Raw genomic sequence first — 17,309 nt, 5'->3', positions numbered from 1 at the left:
TGTCAGATTTTTGAAAGCAATATACTGTTACGTCTGCTGTACTCTTCTGGTTGCTGGGAAATATAGGGCATGTAGGTTTTTGATGAACCCAGAGCCAATAAATGAGCTACACCTTGCAGTGGGTTTTCATTGTATACCGGGCATACAGCAATTCATTTGCTGAAATATAAAGAGTGAAAAATAGGTATCTAGGAAACCTTTGTATTTCCAAAATTGGGCACAAGAGAAGGTGTTGAGAAGCAGTGGTTATGTCCACATCTCTGAATTCCGGGGTGCCCATACTAGCATGTGAATTACAGGGCATTTCTCAAACAGACGTCTTTTTTAGACACTGTCTTACATTTGGAAGGAAAAAACATAGAGAAAGACAAGGGGCAAGAACACTTGTTCTGCTATTCTGTGTTCCCCCAAGTCTCCCAATTTAAAAAAAATAAAATAAAAAAAAATGGTACTTCACTTGTGTGCGTAGGTCTAATGCCCGCAACAGGAAACGCAACATGGACACATCACATTTTTACATTGAAAACTGATGTGGTTTTTGGAAAGTGCCTAGCTGTAGATTTTGATCTCCAACATAGCCAGCACCTAGGAAAACCTACCAAACCTGTAAATTTTTTAAAACTAGACACTTAGGAGAATCCAAGATGGGGTGACTTGTGGGGCTCTCACCAGGTTCTGTTAACCTGACTCTTTTGCAAACATTAAAATTTGGCAAAAAAAATCACTTTTTCCGCACATTTCGGTGATAGAAAGTTCTGGAATCTGAAGGAGACACATTTCCTTCGACCCAGCATTCCTCCAAGTCTCCTGATAAAACTGGTACCTCACTTGTGTAGGTAGGCCTAGTATCCGCAACGGGAAAGGCCCTAAAACAAAACATGGTCATCACATTTTCCCAAAGAAAACTGAGCTGTTTTTTGCAAAGTGCCTAGCTGTGGATTTTGGCCTCTAGCACAGCCGGCACATGGGGAAATCTACCAAATCTGTGTATTTTTTAAAACTAGACACCTAGGGGAATCCAAGATGGGGTGACTTTTGGGGCTCTCACTAGGTTCTGTTACCCAGAATCTTTTGCAGACCTCAAAATTTGGCCAAAAAAACACTTTTCCCTCACATTTCGGTGACAGAGTTCTGGAATCTGAGAGGAGCCACAGATTTCTTTCCACCCAGTGTTCCCCTAAGTCTCCCAATAAAAATGGTACCTCACTTGTGTGGGTAGGCCTAGTGCCTGTGAAATGAAATGCCTCAAAACACTATCTGGACACATCAAAATGATCAAATACAAATCTACATGTTTTTGCCGGGGCACCTGCGTTTTTGGTCTTGGGCTCAGCTGCCACTTAGGGAAACCTACCAAACCCAAACATTTCTGAAAACTGGACACCTGAGGGTGTCCAGGTAGGTGTGACTTGTGTGGATCCCCCAGTGTTTTCTTACCCAGAATCCTCAGCAAAGCTCAAATTTAGCAAACAAAACCCACATTTCTTTGTGGGATCACTGCACCGGGACATATTTCCTACCACCCAACGTTCCCCTCACTTGTGTAGGTGGGCCAAGTCCCTGTGATAGGGAAGAGACAAAAACATTTTGAAATTGAGGGGGAACCAAAGCGGATCCAAAAGGGTAGTTTGAAAAAAAATATTTTTAGGCTGGCAAGTGGGGACTAATTTTTATTGGTATAGATGCGACAGTGCTGGGTGGCAGGAATTTTGTGGATTGCTACAGAGTCCGGAAGGTTCCATGACAAAAATGTGGGAAAAATGTGTGATTTCCAGCAAAATTGGAGGTTTGCAGGGCATTGTGGGTAATAAAATGTTGCCGGGTGCATGTGAAGCACACCACCCTGGACTCACCCAGATGTTTAGTTTTCAGATGTGTCTGGGTCTTGTGGATTTTTCTACATGGCAATGTCCCAAAGTCCAAAAAGTGCCACCCTCACCGTTCCAAGTGGGATGATTGTGATAGTTAGCAAGCTCTCATGGTCCAAATGTAAAACCAAAAATAACCAAATGCCCTCTTGCATGTTTTAGTGTTCTGGGGAGAGCTGAAAGTCTGTTACGTCCTTCAGTTGGAGTGGGGGTATATAACCAGGCCCATACTGGTTGGTAGCCACCAGCCCACAATTTTGTTTTTCTAATTTCCAGGCATCTAGTAGGCTTTCTGTAACCCCCCCACCAGGAGTGGATCGGGGGTAATTACAGCCATACCCCAACCCTCTTTTAAAAAAATAAATAAATGCTCCCTTGTGTCTGGTGGGGTTTCTCCCCCCCCCACCCCCCCCCCCTCCGGGGAGCAGATGAGCCTTACAAAAATAGGCCGATCTGCCCCCAAGGGACCCTTGCTTAAGGAGTTGCTGGTGTCTAGTGGTTTCTGCCCCCCTTGGGGACACATAATCCTAATAAAAATAAGCCGATCAGCCCCCAAGAGGAGCAGAAATGGCCTAAAATAAAATTGCCCCCCCCAGGGAAGCCACCCTTGCTTAAGGGGTTGCTCCCATTGCATGAAACTGACCTAAAAATAAAAATCCCTTGTGTCTGGTGGTTTCTTCCCCCATTGGGGGCCAATTGGCCTAATAAAAATAAGCTGATCTGCCCCCAAGAGGGGGCAGAAATGGCCTAAAAACAATTTGCCCCCCCGGGGAGCGTCCCTTGCCTAAGGGGTCGCTCCCCTTATCAATGTAAACAACAACAAAAATCCCTGGTGTCTAGTGGCTTCTGCCCCCTGGGGGCATATCGGCCTAATCAATATAGGCCGATCTGCTCCCAGAGGGGCAGAAACGGCCTAATTAGAAATGCTTACAGAGACCTGAAAGAAAAGGAAAGGCCTTTCCTTTCCTTTCATGCCTCTGCCTGCACCCTCCTCCCGAGCGGAAGAGAAATGCTTAGGATTTCTTTTCCGCATAGCGCTGGAAGCATGCTTCCAGCACAATAGGAGGTGACCTCTGATGAGGTAATCAGACGTCACTGGGGTGGGATTGGGAGGGGTCGAGGGTGGAAGGGGAAGCGATTCCCCTTCCATCCCTGATGGAGTGGGGTGTGGGTGGGAGGCCCACAGGGGGGCGCTAGCGATCCCCCTTGAGCCGGGTGCATGACGAGCTGCGCTCGTCCTCGGCAACCGTGGCCGAGGGCGAACCCAGCTTGTTTCAGGCACCCAACGGGTTAAAATTACCGAATGAAATCTGAGGCACTTCTGCTCCACCCACTACCTCACCAAACTGATATCTACAGAAACTCATACCTATTCAATAAAACTCAAAATCTGTAAAATACTTGGGATTAGGGGGTCCAAATTGGGCACTCAGTTACTCAGGTGGTCACTCCATACTTCCCCAAAATATACAAAAAGGCTTCCAACACTGGCACATGAAACACTTTTCAGGGCTAGGTGGGATTGCGATTGGTTAACAGTAAAATTCTCCTCCTGATGCTGTACATATCCCAGACTATTGTCCTTCTTGTTCCGCTCACAGCTCCCCTAGACCTGATTAACATTTACATTTGTCAGGGACCAGAAGAGTGGATAGCCAATAGAATACTCTACAGAGAGCAATCCGATCTATTAACAGCTACCCAACTTTGATTCCTAGTGGACGTCGAACCTAAAACGGCAAAGCAATTGGTGCTTTATAAACCAACAAATTGCTGTAACCTCCCTGTGGCAAGTTCCATGGATATGGAAAGCCTACAGGAGTTAGGAACTCTACTCCTTACCTGTGATACGAGCGATTATTGAAGTGTGGGATAAGGATTCTCAGCAGCTGAGATTGGCATCTTTTCCTTCCCTGTTCACACCCATTTGTTTTAATTCTGATTTTACACCAGCTATGGATTCATTCCAGGCACAGAGAAAAAGACGTTTTAAGTGATAGGCTCATTATGCTCCAGTGGCCAAATTAAACTTTTTGAGGACCTTAAAGGCAAACCCACTTTCCCTGAAACAGAAAAGTTTACCTAAACACAAATTAGACACTGGATCCTCCACCCTACAGTGAATGAAGGAGTCTCTTGACGCTTAACAGGATTGAGAAATATCTCAAAGACAGTCCCTATGATAGAAGCTTAATTTCTACCATAGGAAATCCCCTTTTTCTGTGTGGTTACCCCATATTTTTGCTTGACCCTACATTTCTGCTGGTTTTTGTACTCTGTCCGCTTTACCCCCTGCTAACCAATAGCAAAGTGCCTGCACTCCCCCTTTAAATATGGTTCACTTGGCCTATTCCTAATTGATATATTTATATGTCCCTGGTTTATGGTACAAGATGTACCCAGGGCCTGGAAGTTACATGCTACTAGTGGACTGCAGCACCATTGTGCCATCCACTAAAGTGGTAGTGCAAACATGGCATCAGGCCTGCCATTGCTGCCTGACTGTGGCAGTTTAAAAACTGCAGTTCAGCCTAAAAAAAAACAAAAAAACTTTTTGACGGGTAAAACCTCCCTTTCAAATGTTAAGTCACCTCTGTGTACGCTTGCTAGTCTACAAGGCAGGGTGCATGGTATTTTAAGGCAGGACTTGTAGAAAAGTAATGTAAACATGTTTTTACAATTATTAGCACCCAGAAACTATTTTTCACTGTACCAGGCTGACCAAGCTAGTTGCTTGCTGACGCTTTGATTTCTGGGGGGCTTTCACTACAAATGCTCTCGCGGAAATGGACGCGCGCAGCGGGCGCGCCGCTGTCTGCACCTTTCCCCGTCCGGATGGGGACGCCGGACATTATGCTGCTAATCAGCATGTTTCCTATTTTAATCAGGATTTACTTTCTTTAAACAAAACCCCTGCTAATCACTGCTGCAGACGATTTGATCCTGCAGTATTTTTGAGCGCTACTTGTAATCATTGATACTGGAAGCCTTCGCCTAATCTGGAAGAAGGTGATGTCTTAGACTCACATGGTAATGAGAAGCCTTCCAAGCAAAGCACGTCATGGGGTCTGATTAATGCCCGCTCTTTAATTAAACATGCCCTTGAAATTAATGAACTGATTAAGTCAGCCAATTTGGACTGCCTTTTCCTCACGGAGACTTGGCCCAGAGAGGACTCTGACCCGGTCTTTTTAATTGCTTCAGCTCCAGGCTATTCCTTTGTTAGACACGATAGAGAAGGAAAAAGTTGAGGAGGGTTAGCCATCATTTTTAAAAATGTTTTAAGTTGTTCCTTAATGGAACTTAAGGGCTGCCCCCAGACATGTGAAAGAGCTTACTTTAAAATTAAAGCTCAGAATAGTCAGGTTATTGAAGGCCTACTTTTATACAGACCACCAGGCCCCAAGAATGCTTTTCTGGTGGCCTGGCCGTCAATGTTGGAACCATTGCTCCTAGTTAAGGATGCTTTGGTATTAGGTGACTTCAATCTTCATTTAGATGACCTCTCTGACCCTAGTATGGTGGATTTTACTAGCTATATGCAGAGTTTGGATTGGCTTTCTGGAGATAGTGTTCCTTCGCACACGGCTGGCCATAGCCTGGATGCCATTTTTTCAAGATCAGGTTTGATCTCTAGGAACGATAATAGGGAGGTAGATTGGTCTGATCACTTTCTATTATCTTTTACACTCTCTCGGACGCCTCTTATACCTAAACTCCCTCCTAGTATTGCCCAAAAAAGACCATGGCACAAAATCAATAAGTGTAATTTTTCTCAGGCCCTGAAAGTGGGTTGGGCCCAAGCTAACTTATTAGGAGGTTCTCACCTTGAGACTTTTGATTTGGGTTTGAAAAGGGCCATTGACGCGCTTGCACCACGGGCCAGGATAATTCCCAAAGTCCGACGGGTGCAGTCAGCACCCTGGTTTTCAGAGGAGCTGAAAGATTTACAAAGAAGTTATCGTAGGCAGGAGCGTAAATGGCTACTGAATAAATCCCATTTAGAAAGAGGAAATCTTAGGGAAGCCCTGAGGAAGTATAAAGCAGCCATTAGGCTAGCAAAAACTTCGCATTTTTCCAAAGTAATCAGAGGAGCTTTGAACTCGTCTAAGGAACTGTTTAACACAGTTCGTGTCTTAACATCTTCTCCGTCAGCAGTCTCGCCGTTAGAAAATTCCCCTCAATTCTGTCAGTCAGTGGCGGATTTTTTCAATAATAAAATCGCTAAATTGCTGACGAATTTCAGTCTTCCCCTCCCTGATTTAGAGGACAAAGCTTATTCGTGCTGTGCAGAACCAGTGCAAGTACTGGATAGCTTTCAACCTCTTTCTGTTATTAAAATCTGCGTTCTTCTCATAGCACTAAAATCAGGCGCACCCACGGATCCCTGTCCACCTCGTATCCTAAAGTTAGCCCCTCAGTTGGTGGTCGAGGCCTTGGAACCTGTGTTTGTGGAGATTTTTCAGGAAGGGACTTTCCCGGCAGCTTGGAAGCAGGCCACAGTGATTCCTCTCATTAAAAAAAACGGGAAAAGAAGCAGCGGACCTTACTAATCTTCGCCAGATTTCATTACTCCCGGGTTTGGCCAAAATATTAGAAAAACACCTTAACTATGAGTTATCTGTTTTCCTTCAGGAGAATGGTAAATTGGACCCTTCGCAGCATGGCTTTCGGGGTGCTCATAGTACGGAAACAGCACTCATCTCTACTTCTGACATTATCCGTCGTAGAGGTGATTTGGGAGAAGGTTCGATCTTGGTCCTGTTAGATTTATCAGCAGTTTTTGACACTGTCTCTCCTACAATTCTATGTAACCGGTTGGCCCAAGCTGGAGTGAGAGGGAAGGCTTGGCAGCTCCTCAGCTCCTTCCTCACGGATAGAACAATCACAGTGGCCAGTGGTGATCATCGGGCTTCTCCTTTCCATCTACCGTGTGGCGTTCCCCAGGGATCTTCCCTCAGTCCGACACTTTTTAATTTATATATGGCGCCTCTGGGGAACTTGGTACGCTGATTTGGGGTCCAGATTGTTTCTTATGCAGATGATACGCAGATGATTGTGCCCATTTCTCGTAATTGGGAGGACACAAAGGAGAATTTTCAACGCTGCATGTTAGCAATTAATAATTGGATGACTTGTAACTGGCTTAAACTTAATGGGGATAAGACCGTGATTATGTGCTTTGGCTGTAACAACTCTCCTTGGGACAACAGTTGGTGACCCCCCGCCTGTGGGGGTTGCCCGTCTCCCGTAAAAAATCTAGGCATCATTTTTGATGACACACTCTCTTTTAAGTTACAGATTAATCATATTGTCAAGGTTTGTTTTTGGATATTAAAAACACCCAAGAACATTTTACATCTTTTAGAGGATGACTTAAGACGGCCGGTGGTCTTGGCGTTAGTCACTTCTAGACTGGATTATTGTAATTCACTGCTGCTCAATGCAAATAAATGTTCTTTAGATAAATTGCAGTCAATTCAGAATGCGGCAGCACGTTTAACCTTGAATTTCCCTCAGTCTATACCTGCCAACAGATGTGTATCATCTTTACACTGGCTTCCAATTAAGAAGAGAATTATTTTTAAAACACTTTGCCTCACGCACAAAGCACTACAGTCGGAGGGATGTGATTATTTGAAATCTACTTTGTCTTTTTAGCAACCATCGAGACACCAGAGATCCTCTTCCAAATTTTTTATCAGGGTGCCTCGTTGTAATAAGGCCAGATGGGGAGACCGGGCTTTTACGGTGGAAGCAGCTAGGCTCTGGAATAGCCTGCCCCTTTCACTTCGTCAAATAACTACTCCTTTCTCTTTTAGGAAAAGCCTTAATACCTGGCTTTTCGCGAATTAGATTTTTTGGGTAGTCTGTGTTCTTTTTTTATTTTTTTTCCTGTATCTCTGGTTAGACTAGCGCTTCGATGCTTTTGCCGGAATGCGCTCTACAAATAACTCAATACAATACAATACCTGTCTTATGTAGCAAAGAGAGTACAGATGAAAACCCTGTACTATATCTCAGGAATAAGGCTAGCTAGAAAAATAATTAAATAAGTATGTTAATTGGGAGTTCATGCTGGACTTTTCTCATGGGGAGCAGAGTCAAGACTGATATGCATATGGCTGGGTCCAAACTGGAATGGCACGGGTGGCAAAAAAACAATGGATGTAGGCACAGATCTCTGTACTGGGGTGAATGTTTGACATTGTTCAGCATTCCGTCCATCACTTGTTGTTTTTGAATTTGTCACCCCAAGTTACAAGGTATGCCCAGACGCTGGTCCCTTGTTCCTCATGCCACTGGAGTCAAGCTAGCCTGGCTGATGAAGGGTGATACCCCGAAGCTGGTCCCAGGATGCTTGTTTCCAGTCCAAGGAGGACCTGGCTTGGCAGTGCAGGCTGAACTTTTTCATGGGGAGCAGGGTAAAGATTGATTTCCAGACCTCAAGACCTGGCTCTTCGACTGAGCAGCATGCCCACAAACAGCACCTTGAGACCCTAAGGGTGATTTGCCGCCCTTAACAAATTTCTGATTGATTGATTGATTGAGAGGACTCAATAACTAGTGATCAGGCAGTTTGTGCGCATGGCTTCATCTTTGAAAAACAGATTGCCCAGTTATCAAGCCTATTGCACCCTGGAAGAACTTCAGGTTTGAGCAACGTACCTCTTGAATGAGCTGAGGGTGTGAGTTTCTCTCTTGTCCCTTTTGAATGGAGAGTAACATTAGTGTAAGCCTTTCTGCCAACCCTTTCGATTCATTCAGAGATGAATAGCAAACTCTGTTACTCTTTCATTTTGGTGCACAAGACTGACCTGTGTAATGTCTGTTGCTTGGATGTTTTGCATGTTCTTAGGTTCGGCATGTATGTGTTCTCTGCTTATCATAGCTCAGCTTGAGCATCTTGTTCCCAGAGAGATAGCCTTTGATGACTGCCCTTCTGTTGGAGAATTTGGAGATCTTGGTGGTTACCAAGAAGTCTTCTGCCATATTTAAGCAATGTTGGAAGAGGCTTAGCTTAACCTCTATATCTTATTAGACCTTGCAAAACAAATCATCTCAATGTTATGTACTTATAGTGAGATCTTGCTGAACCATCCATCCAGATGGACACCTGCAATGTTTGAAAAGGCCTGGGTAATCCTTTGCCATTGATAAAGGTCAGCGGGCATAATCTCATGAGACTAATACATAGGTTTCCTCCTTTTAGCCATTGTACAGGTCTTTGCATATGAGCCTTTAAAGACTATTGCACAAACCCTTAAAATGCACTACCTGCAACATGAAGCTCTTCTAATGAAAGACTTTTTGTCTCCTGTCTGTAGCTTAGAAAAGGCATGCTAGAAAGCTAATAGCCACATGTGCCATGTTACACTTGGACAAGGCAGTAACCATTGAATCCCCACCCTCACAAATGTTCCCTGACCTTTGAACAGGAATTGTAATTGGATGCAGATGTTTTCTTCCCCATTTTCGTCCCTGTTGTTATCTCTCTACGGGTGTTTAATCACGCCCCTGTCAAGCCCATCCGTTTGGTTGGTTTGTGGGCTTGCCTTTTACAATTCGCATCATTTAATTAGTGGAAGGCATGCATACGTCGTGCCTTTTTCGGTGTTTAGCCCTCCTCGGGCGCACCGGCCAACTACTGAAAACATACGAGTCTCCATGTTTTACATATGGTTTCTGCACTATTTTTTCTCTTTATTTCGTAGGCGGTAGTAGAGCGCTTTGCATGACATCGACCCTGTTACATGGATAATTGCACTTTTACCGATACATTTCACTGCCAGCAAACTTCTGTTTGCTAGCGCTCATGACGGCCGTGGGCTTTGTTATGTGAAACTGTTTTACTTTTCAGTTTGTGGCAAGAAAAGTCCGGTTAGGTGTTTATAACGCTAATAGCTTTAACTCAAGTAAACGTGAGACCCATTGCATTGGAAATGCTGGCTTGTTTTTTGCTTTGCCTGTTTTCGGTTGCTGAGGGAATGCTTTCCCAGCACACTTCACACTTTCAGCATGACCATACCAAGCACTCTGCTAAATAACTTTTATCACTTCTGAAGGTAAAGACACTCTTATTTGCTTTGGCCAGGGTCATTATTACTAGAAGGATTGTATTAAAATGTACTTCTCCATTTATTGAGTGAACCTGGGACAGACTGTCCCTCTGGTGTACATCGAGACGCCACCAAAGTTAGGGTCAGTATCCTCATCCAACCATGAGCCTCAGTGAAATGGGTAGTGCAGCTGCCTATGCTGCTCTATACATTATGTGGTCTATATGTGCTTGACACTTAGTACTGAACATTGCATGGTTGTGTCAGAAATTTCTGTAGAGCCTATTTGTCTTGAGTTCCCCGTTTTGTGTAATCCACACACAGCTTGAATATTGGGTACACTCCTTGTAAGATCATCTTTGTGGTGACTGCTACCCTTGGACTCGCTCTCATTACCTGCTCCCTTCCTTTCTACCGCTCAGCATTGGACAGAAGCATAACAGTAAGCTGGCAGTTGTTACCCTCTTGGGAAAGAGGTGCGCTCCCTTAGTCGTATGGCTCTGTACTTGGATCCAAACATGCAAACCCTTATTACACAGTTGCAGCATATTCTGGACTCCCCATACGTTGGTGCTTTACCAGATCAGGTGGATTTAGGAGTAACAATGTAGTCGTCACAGTATTATCTTTGTTTTTTGTTTTATTAACTTATGTATGATTTTCAAGGGAATTTTTCTTAATAACCTTGAAGACTACTGTGTGTTTTTACTTGTTTTCAAAGAAGTTTAACTCAATGCGTTTTGTAGTTTACAGTAATTTTCTATTTAAGACTAACCACGGTTTATATCTTAATGGAACATGCATGATGCTTTTGAATCTAGCGTTACATTAAAAGCAGTCTTACGTGATGTAAGGCACGAAGTTCATAGTTGCCAAAGAGAAAAAAAAAAAAAAACATGCTTTCCATGGGGTTCTCCGTCCACAGCCGGCGCAAGACAGCATCATATTTTGTGCATGGTCCTTTACTGAGGTTTATTGGCAGGATGGATTCCGGAGTTGGCCGTTCAGTCGCAAAGATGTGCTCAGTTTAGCATATTTGCCAGAGCCATACTTCATTTGCGTTGGATAATGCCTGGAAAAACAATTCTGCTTTATAGCCACCTGCTTTAAATATTCAAACAATCCTCACATCCTTTCCCTTACAAAGGAAGTAGTGTATTTTTCTATGTGTACTAAAAGCGAAATATATGCCAGCGATTAGGGATTCCAGTTTGGCTGATGTGTTTATTTAGTGAATGAGTGAGTGAATAGTTTATTGTACAGATAATAAAATCCAATACAATTAAACAAAAAGAAGAACAATCAATAAAACATTTACAATCAAATGCTAAATATGTACTAAAAATTCTATGGTTTAAATACACATACCACAGTGAAAATCATTCCTACATAATAATATAAAAACTTCAGTTAAAATAAGGCCGGGCCACCACCGCCCAGTGCCCCACATAATGCGTAATAACAGAGGGGCTCACAGTGCTCAAGTCCGTAAAGTGCTTTAGTGCGTTAAATGATTATTAAGTTAGATACAAATACCAATGGTTATTTAGTGGATGCTACTCGGTTTCTTAACATCCCATGTCCTTAGTACACTAGTTTCCCACGGAATAACACATGGGGCTTGGTATTGTCTGAATTTTAAGAATATTTTGTTTGTTTCTTTTCCACTGGAAATGTTTGAACATGAAACTACCATTAGCAAGTCATGATGCAGTGTCCATATGTTACTCTTGTATCTTCCCTTAGATAACAGACGCACCTGTGGGCCCCATACTCCGTCCATTGAATCCCAGACTTGACTGCTCCAAGCTAGAACACCTCGGCATTGGACAACGCACACCATTCCGTATCGGGATCAAGGAGTCGCTATGGCCTTTCTTACTAGATAAACGCTGGAGGCAAACTGTGTTCCATTAGTTTGCTTTGCAGTTTGAACTGAAGTGTGAATTATGTCTGAAACCTTTTATCGCAAGAAAAAGGTTTTTGTAGGGATGTAAGAAAAAAAAAAGCTTTCTTTTCTTTTCTTTTTTTAAAAAATTAGGTGAGGGTTTTTACACAGGTACACATGCTTGTGAGATGAAGCTGCTTTCCTTAGCACAATCAGAAAGGGGAATTTTGCTTCAATTGTTCGATGTTAGTGAATGCATTTATTAATGCTTGCTACGCGCTATTGTTTTTCTATCGTTAGCAATAAGCTTATTCAACTTGTGCGCAAACAGTCACTATATGAGCATACACATGAAAAGACTCAAGGAGGTCATATGGTTAATTTATCTGTTTAAATACTTTATCCATTGTGAAAAATGTAAAGCTGACACCAACCAAACAGCAGTTTAGCTGAAGTATTACAAGAGTAGCTGTTACATTCCCAGTGATGAAGGCACCTTTCTTAACGTCCTAAAACATTGGCACGTTTTAACTGAAATCATTTATAACTTTGTTTTTTTTCCCCTTACTTTTGCACCTCGAATTTCCAAGCCAATGACAAACACTTGACCACAGTGATTTCGTAAAGCAGTAATTATTACAGACATATGAGGGACGACAGAGCTCTTGAATTCTGGAATGTTCTTTAAAGTACATCGGAAAGGATGTCTCTAATGAGATTAGTTTTTTGCCAATTGGATGGTTGGTTAAAGCAATCTCATTGGATGCTTCAAAACCCTTGCCAGCTTACCTTGGGCATCTACTTAAGACGGTTTGAATTAAAGTCTGTTGCACCTATTAAAGGCTCAGCCATATATCTACAATGCTGTCTACCACTTCTAGAATAATATATTTTCTATAAGAAAAGGTAACGTATATTGCGCACTTTGCACATTATTAAACCATCCTGTGCAGAAGTTACTGTTGGGGGGTAAGTGTTACTGTTTAATGTTTTTACTGTTATGGAGATATTTGGCTGTTGTTTTTGTAGCTTTGCGTTTTTACAGGCGTTTTCTGACCTCGGCTTAATAGAGATGTAAGAATAATTATGTACACTTTTTTGCAATGACTGATTATCCACATCAAGTATATTTTCAAATACCGCAATGCTCTGTGTTCTTGAGAACTTTCACAGCTTGGAAAGCACAATTATTTATCTTTGCGCATGTTTAATCCTCTTTAAGTGGGATGTTCCATTGGTAGGGTATTATTGTGTTACTTGGCAGGAGTATGATGTTGTGTCACTTAATGGAAAGATATTTTTGTAAAGCAGATAATCAGAGAAAGTTTCTTTACAGTCCACTGGATTGTCGTCAAAAGCCCTTCACAAGACGTACATTGAAAAAGATGCACGTTGAAAATGTTCTTCCCACTTCTAGATAAGAGGCTGCTCCTAAATCATATTTTTGAATCTTTTTAAGCTAATTTCAGCAACAAGATGTTTGCAAATCACTGAAAATTCCAGAGTGGCTTTATTTCGTCTTCTGACTTATTCAGATGCATCCATTATGTTTGCCACCTAATATGTTAAAAATAAAGTGCATTTCTCAAAATGCTTTATTTTTTCCAGTTAATTATCAATAAAATGCTTTTTGTCATGCATTACCAGCAGTTTCAGTTTTTTTTTTTGCAGAAAATATCCTTCGGCATTCTAGGGCAAGTGACCTGTTTGAAATGTTAAAGTTCAGCAGTCAGTGTAAAGGCATAGAAAATAAAATCGGGTCAAACCAGATTGTAGAATTTTAGGTTGAAAAAACTTTTGAAATTATGGTTGACTCATGAAAATATATCTTGTCCAGCCTCATTCTACACTAATCGAAGATTCCATGCAAGTCCTTGGCAAGTAGAATCCAGCATCTTCGACTAGGGGATTTTGGAAAGTTATGTTGTCACTAGCAAGTCTTTTTTCTGTTTAACATATTTTACTGATTTTTTTTTTTTGTTGATGATTAAGGTGAGCAAAGTGCAACTTCAGTCAAAACTTAAACATTCTCTATGCAGTTGACTGTTATGACTTTGACCTAGTGGCACTTTATAATTTTTTCAAAACCTAGTTACATATGTTTATTCTACACTTTGACCTGCTAGTTCAGGGAGGTCATTATTCAACATACGGCAATGTCGGAGTTTACCTCATTATCATAGCTTTTTCTTCTTATTTCAGTGTACTTTGTTGTTCTGTTCATCTAGTACCTGTATCAGTGAGTTCTTCAGCGAAGCCTGTCGTTCGGGAAGACAATGACGTTTGAGAAGGAGTTCCGCACCTCTAGGTCCTAGACACTTTCTAGTCTTTCCTGACGAAAGTAATACACATCCCCTCAGCTGTAGACCACTCACGAACATCTCTCCTCTACTTTTCAGTGTTGGCGGCCCCTTTTCAAACGTACCCAAACTGAATAGACAAGTCTTAGCATTGTTAAGAACCCGGACCTTTAACAGTTCACACTGTTAAGTTCTCGAGGAACACCTCCATTGTGTGTTTTAATTTTTTTTTTAAATGCGGGTACTGTTCTTAAGGGACATCTTGTGTATTAAAAAAAAAAAAAAAAAAAAACGTTTATTTTTTTATTTTTTATACTAACAAATAATATAGATAGAAAAAGTATAGGAAATGCCTCATGTAACAACTACCACTGAGCACTTTGCAGGGTCTCTCCAAACTGGTCACTTTTTTTTTTAATCATCTGAAGCATTCCTATCCAAACAGAGGAACCAACACCCGAAATAAGATCAGAAGAATGTTGTATGTGCTTATAATCTCTATAACCTATTGTGTGCAACACACATTTCATAAAATCCCTATCCTAAGTGTGAATACCTACTGTTTGTTTGTCTTTGTTGCTTGATCCTGACGCCTTAGCGCGGTGACACTGATAATGTAATTCATAACAAGTGGCCTAACTATAAACAAGGCAGCCATCTTAGAAGAAATAACTAATTAAATGGGCTAAAACAGAGCAAGCTAAGTAGTTTAAAAGTCACTAGGTGACGGGGGGCACGAGTCTGCACGCCAAAGGCTAAGCTAACTCCTGTTATCCCATTAAAAACAAAGTAGGATTTACTACACCTCCATGAGCCCTCCTAGAGAGAGGCGAAATTCTTCCTCACCAGAGAAAGAAAACTATAAAAATGAGTTGTGTAGCATGAGACATCTGTCTTTAATTTTTCACTGCCCACACTCATGATTAGAAACCACATAGCATGTTTAGACCACTTTAAGAAACCAGTTTAACATGTTTAATTGCCATCTTTTACTTACTGGCAATTTCATCAGGACATGAGGACCTTATTTCACCCATGTCTATACCGGACCTGCATATAAAAAAAACAAAAAAAAACGAGGATAGACATACATGACAAACATGAATGGTACAACACTCCTATACAGTTCACAAGACATAGCAGTGCTGCTCTCCAAATTAAGATAGTCTCATTTTACTCCCCGGCTGCCTATCAGGTACTTAAAACATCCCCATCAGACTGTTATTGCCTCTCACATTTCAACTACTGTTAGATAACAAGGGATATTAATGTGCTCTGCATTGAGTGGACCAGTCGCAAAGACTCTCACAGCAGACCCCCCCAGATTCCCCCAAGTCTCCCGATAAAAACAGTATCTCACTTGTGTGGGTAGGCATAGGCCCTCATTCTGACCTTGGCGGTCTTTTCGCAAGACCGCTGAGTTACCGCCGCGGTGAAGACCGCCGACCGCGGCGGTGTGCCGCTGTGCGCATTCTGACCGCTGGGAGCGTTCCGCCGGAAAACCGCCAGCAGCCACACTGGCGGTCGGCGGGAAAGTGGAGACTGGTCAACCTCCACCGCCACGCCAGCAGAACACCGCCCACAGAATTACGACCCACATTTCTGTGTGGCGGTCTTCTGTTGGCGGTCACGTCCCTATGGCTCCCGTCGCCTCCCGGAGGACCAACGCACAAGGTAAGTTGATCGTCCGTGAGGGGAGGGGGTGGGGGGGTGTTGTGTGATGTGGGCGTGCATGGGGGTGTGCGTGTGAGTGTGTAGAGTGGGTGTGTGAGTGCGTGTATGCGGGCGGGGGGTGCTGCTGTGTCTATGGGTAATGTGTGCTGTTCGGCAGGTGCGCATGTCGGCATGTATGTGTGCGGGTATGTGTCCCCGTTGTGTATGTGTGTGTAGGGGGCGTGTATATGTGCATGTTGGGGGTGTGTGCATGTCGGGGTACATGTATGTGCATGTCGGGGTGGGGGTGGGGAGGGGGTTCGTACCACCTCTGGGGGGTGGCAGGGGGGTGGAGGGTGTGGGGGGAGGACTCGGGTGGGTAGTGGGGGGTGGGGGAGACCCCTATCAGTGCCAGGGAAGGAATTCCCTGGCCCCGATAGTGCTTACCGCCATGGTTCGCACGGCGGTTCCCGCCCGCAAGAAACCGCGGCGGTAGGCAGGGTCATAATACCCTTGGCGGTCTTGGGACGACCGCCGGGCCGGAGTGCGCAAACTCCAGCCCCGCGGTCATGACCGCCGCGGCGGTCGGAGTGGAGAAGTAGCGGTCGGTCGCGGCGGGGACCGCCGCGGTCAGAATGCCATTTTTAATACCGCCGGTCTGTTCGCGGTCCGACCGCCGTCTCTCCGCCGACCGCCAGGGTCAGAATGAGGGCCATAGTGTCCGAGACAGGAAACGGTCCAAAACACAACATGGACGCATCACATTTTTTCACTGCAAACTGACCTTTTTTCCAGTATGGGTAGTTGTTGATTTTGGACACTAGCTCAGCCAGCACCTAGAGAAACCTAGCTAACCTGTATATTTTTTGGGAAACTATACAATCAGGGGAGTCCAGAGTTGTGTGACTTGCGTGGCTCCCACCAGTTAATTTTACCCAGAAGCCCTTGCAAATGTCAAACTTTGGTAAGAAACACGTTTTCCTCACATTTCTGTGATGGAAAGTTCTGGAATGTTCGGCGAGGTAATCGACTTGTGTCTACAAGATAAAAGGCCCTAAAGTGCTATGCTGAGAGTTAAGGAATTGAGGAAGCTGATGTATCTCAAGCCGTGCTGTGGCGCCATCCAGGGAAACATTAGAACCACAGACATTTTTTGAAAACTAGACAACCAGGAGAATCCACGGTCTTTCATGGATCCATGTATTTTACTCACCCACAAGTCTCTGCAAACTAAAATATATGAATGAAGCAACACATTTTCCTTACATTTCTGTGATGGAAACGTCCAGAATCTACAAAATTCCTACGACCCAGCATTACCCAACTAGTGCAAATAAAACGTTGTCACATTTGTGCCTGCTACAGGAACTGCCTTTTGCTGTAGCAAGCCATGCAAGAATACGTCTAGATAGAGTCTTCAAAGTATACCAGGCTGCTAGGTTAATCTGACAGTTCTGTGGGGTAAATAAATTATTTGAGAGGGAGTTACACCTTTGTATTGTGTGGGGAAAGTGGTCACACCTACACACACATGAGTCTT

At 43.3% G+C, this 17,309-nt stretch overlaps 1 protein-coding gene across 1 annotated transcript in view; it reads left to right on the top strand.

The window, feature by feature from the left end:
- Nucleotides 1-13,459, top strand: part of MAT2B (methionine adenosyltransferase 2 non-catalytic beta subunit) — a 183,413-nt gene extending 169,954 nt beyond the window's left edge. The window contains exon 7 of the mRNA XM_069199356.1: nt 11,675-13,459. Within this exon, the coding sequence (XP_069055457.1) occupies nt 11,675-11,845 (171 nt within the window). The 3' untranslated portion in view covers nt 11,846-13,459. The remainder of the gene's footprint in view (nt 1-11,674) is intronic.
- Nucleotides 13,460-17,309: the final 3,850 nt, after the last annotated feature.

This window comes from Pleurodeles waltl, chromosome 7, assembly GCF_031143425.1.
Source record: "Pleurodeles waltl isolate 20211129_DDA chromosome 7, aPleWal1.hap1.20221129, whole genome shotgun sequence".
In the NCBI taxonomy this organism is placed as follows: domain Eukaryota; kingdom Metazoa; phylum Chordata; class Amphibia; order Caudata; family Salamandridae; genus Pleurodeles; species Pleurodeles waltl.
The sequence above is the reverse complement of the archived record's forward strand: the minus strand, read 5'-3'. Positions and strand labels throughout refer to the sequence as shown.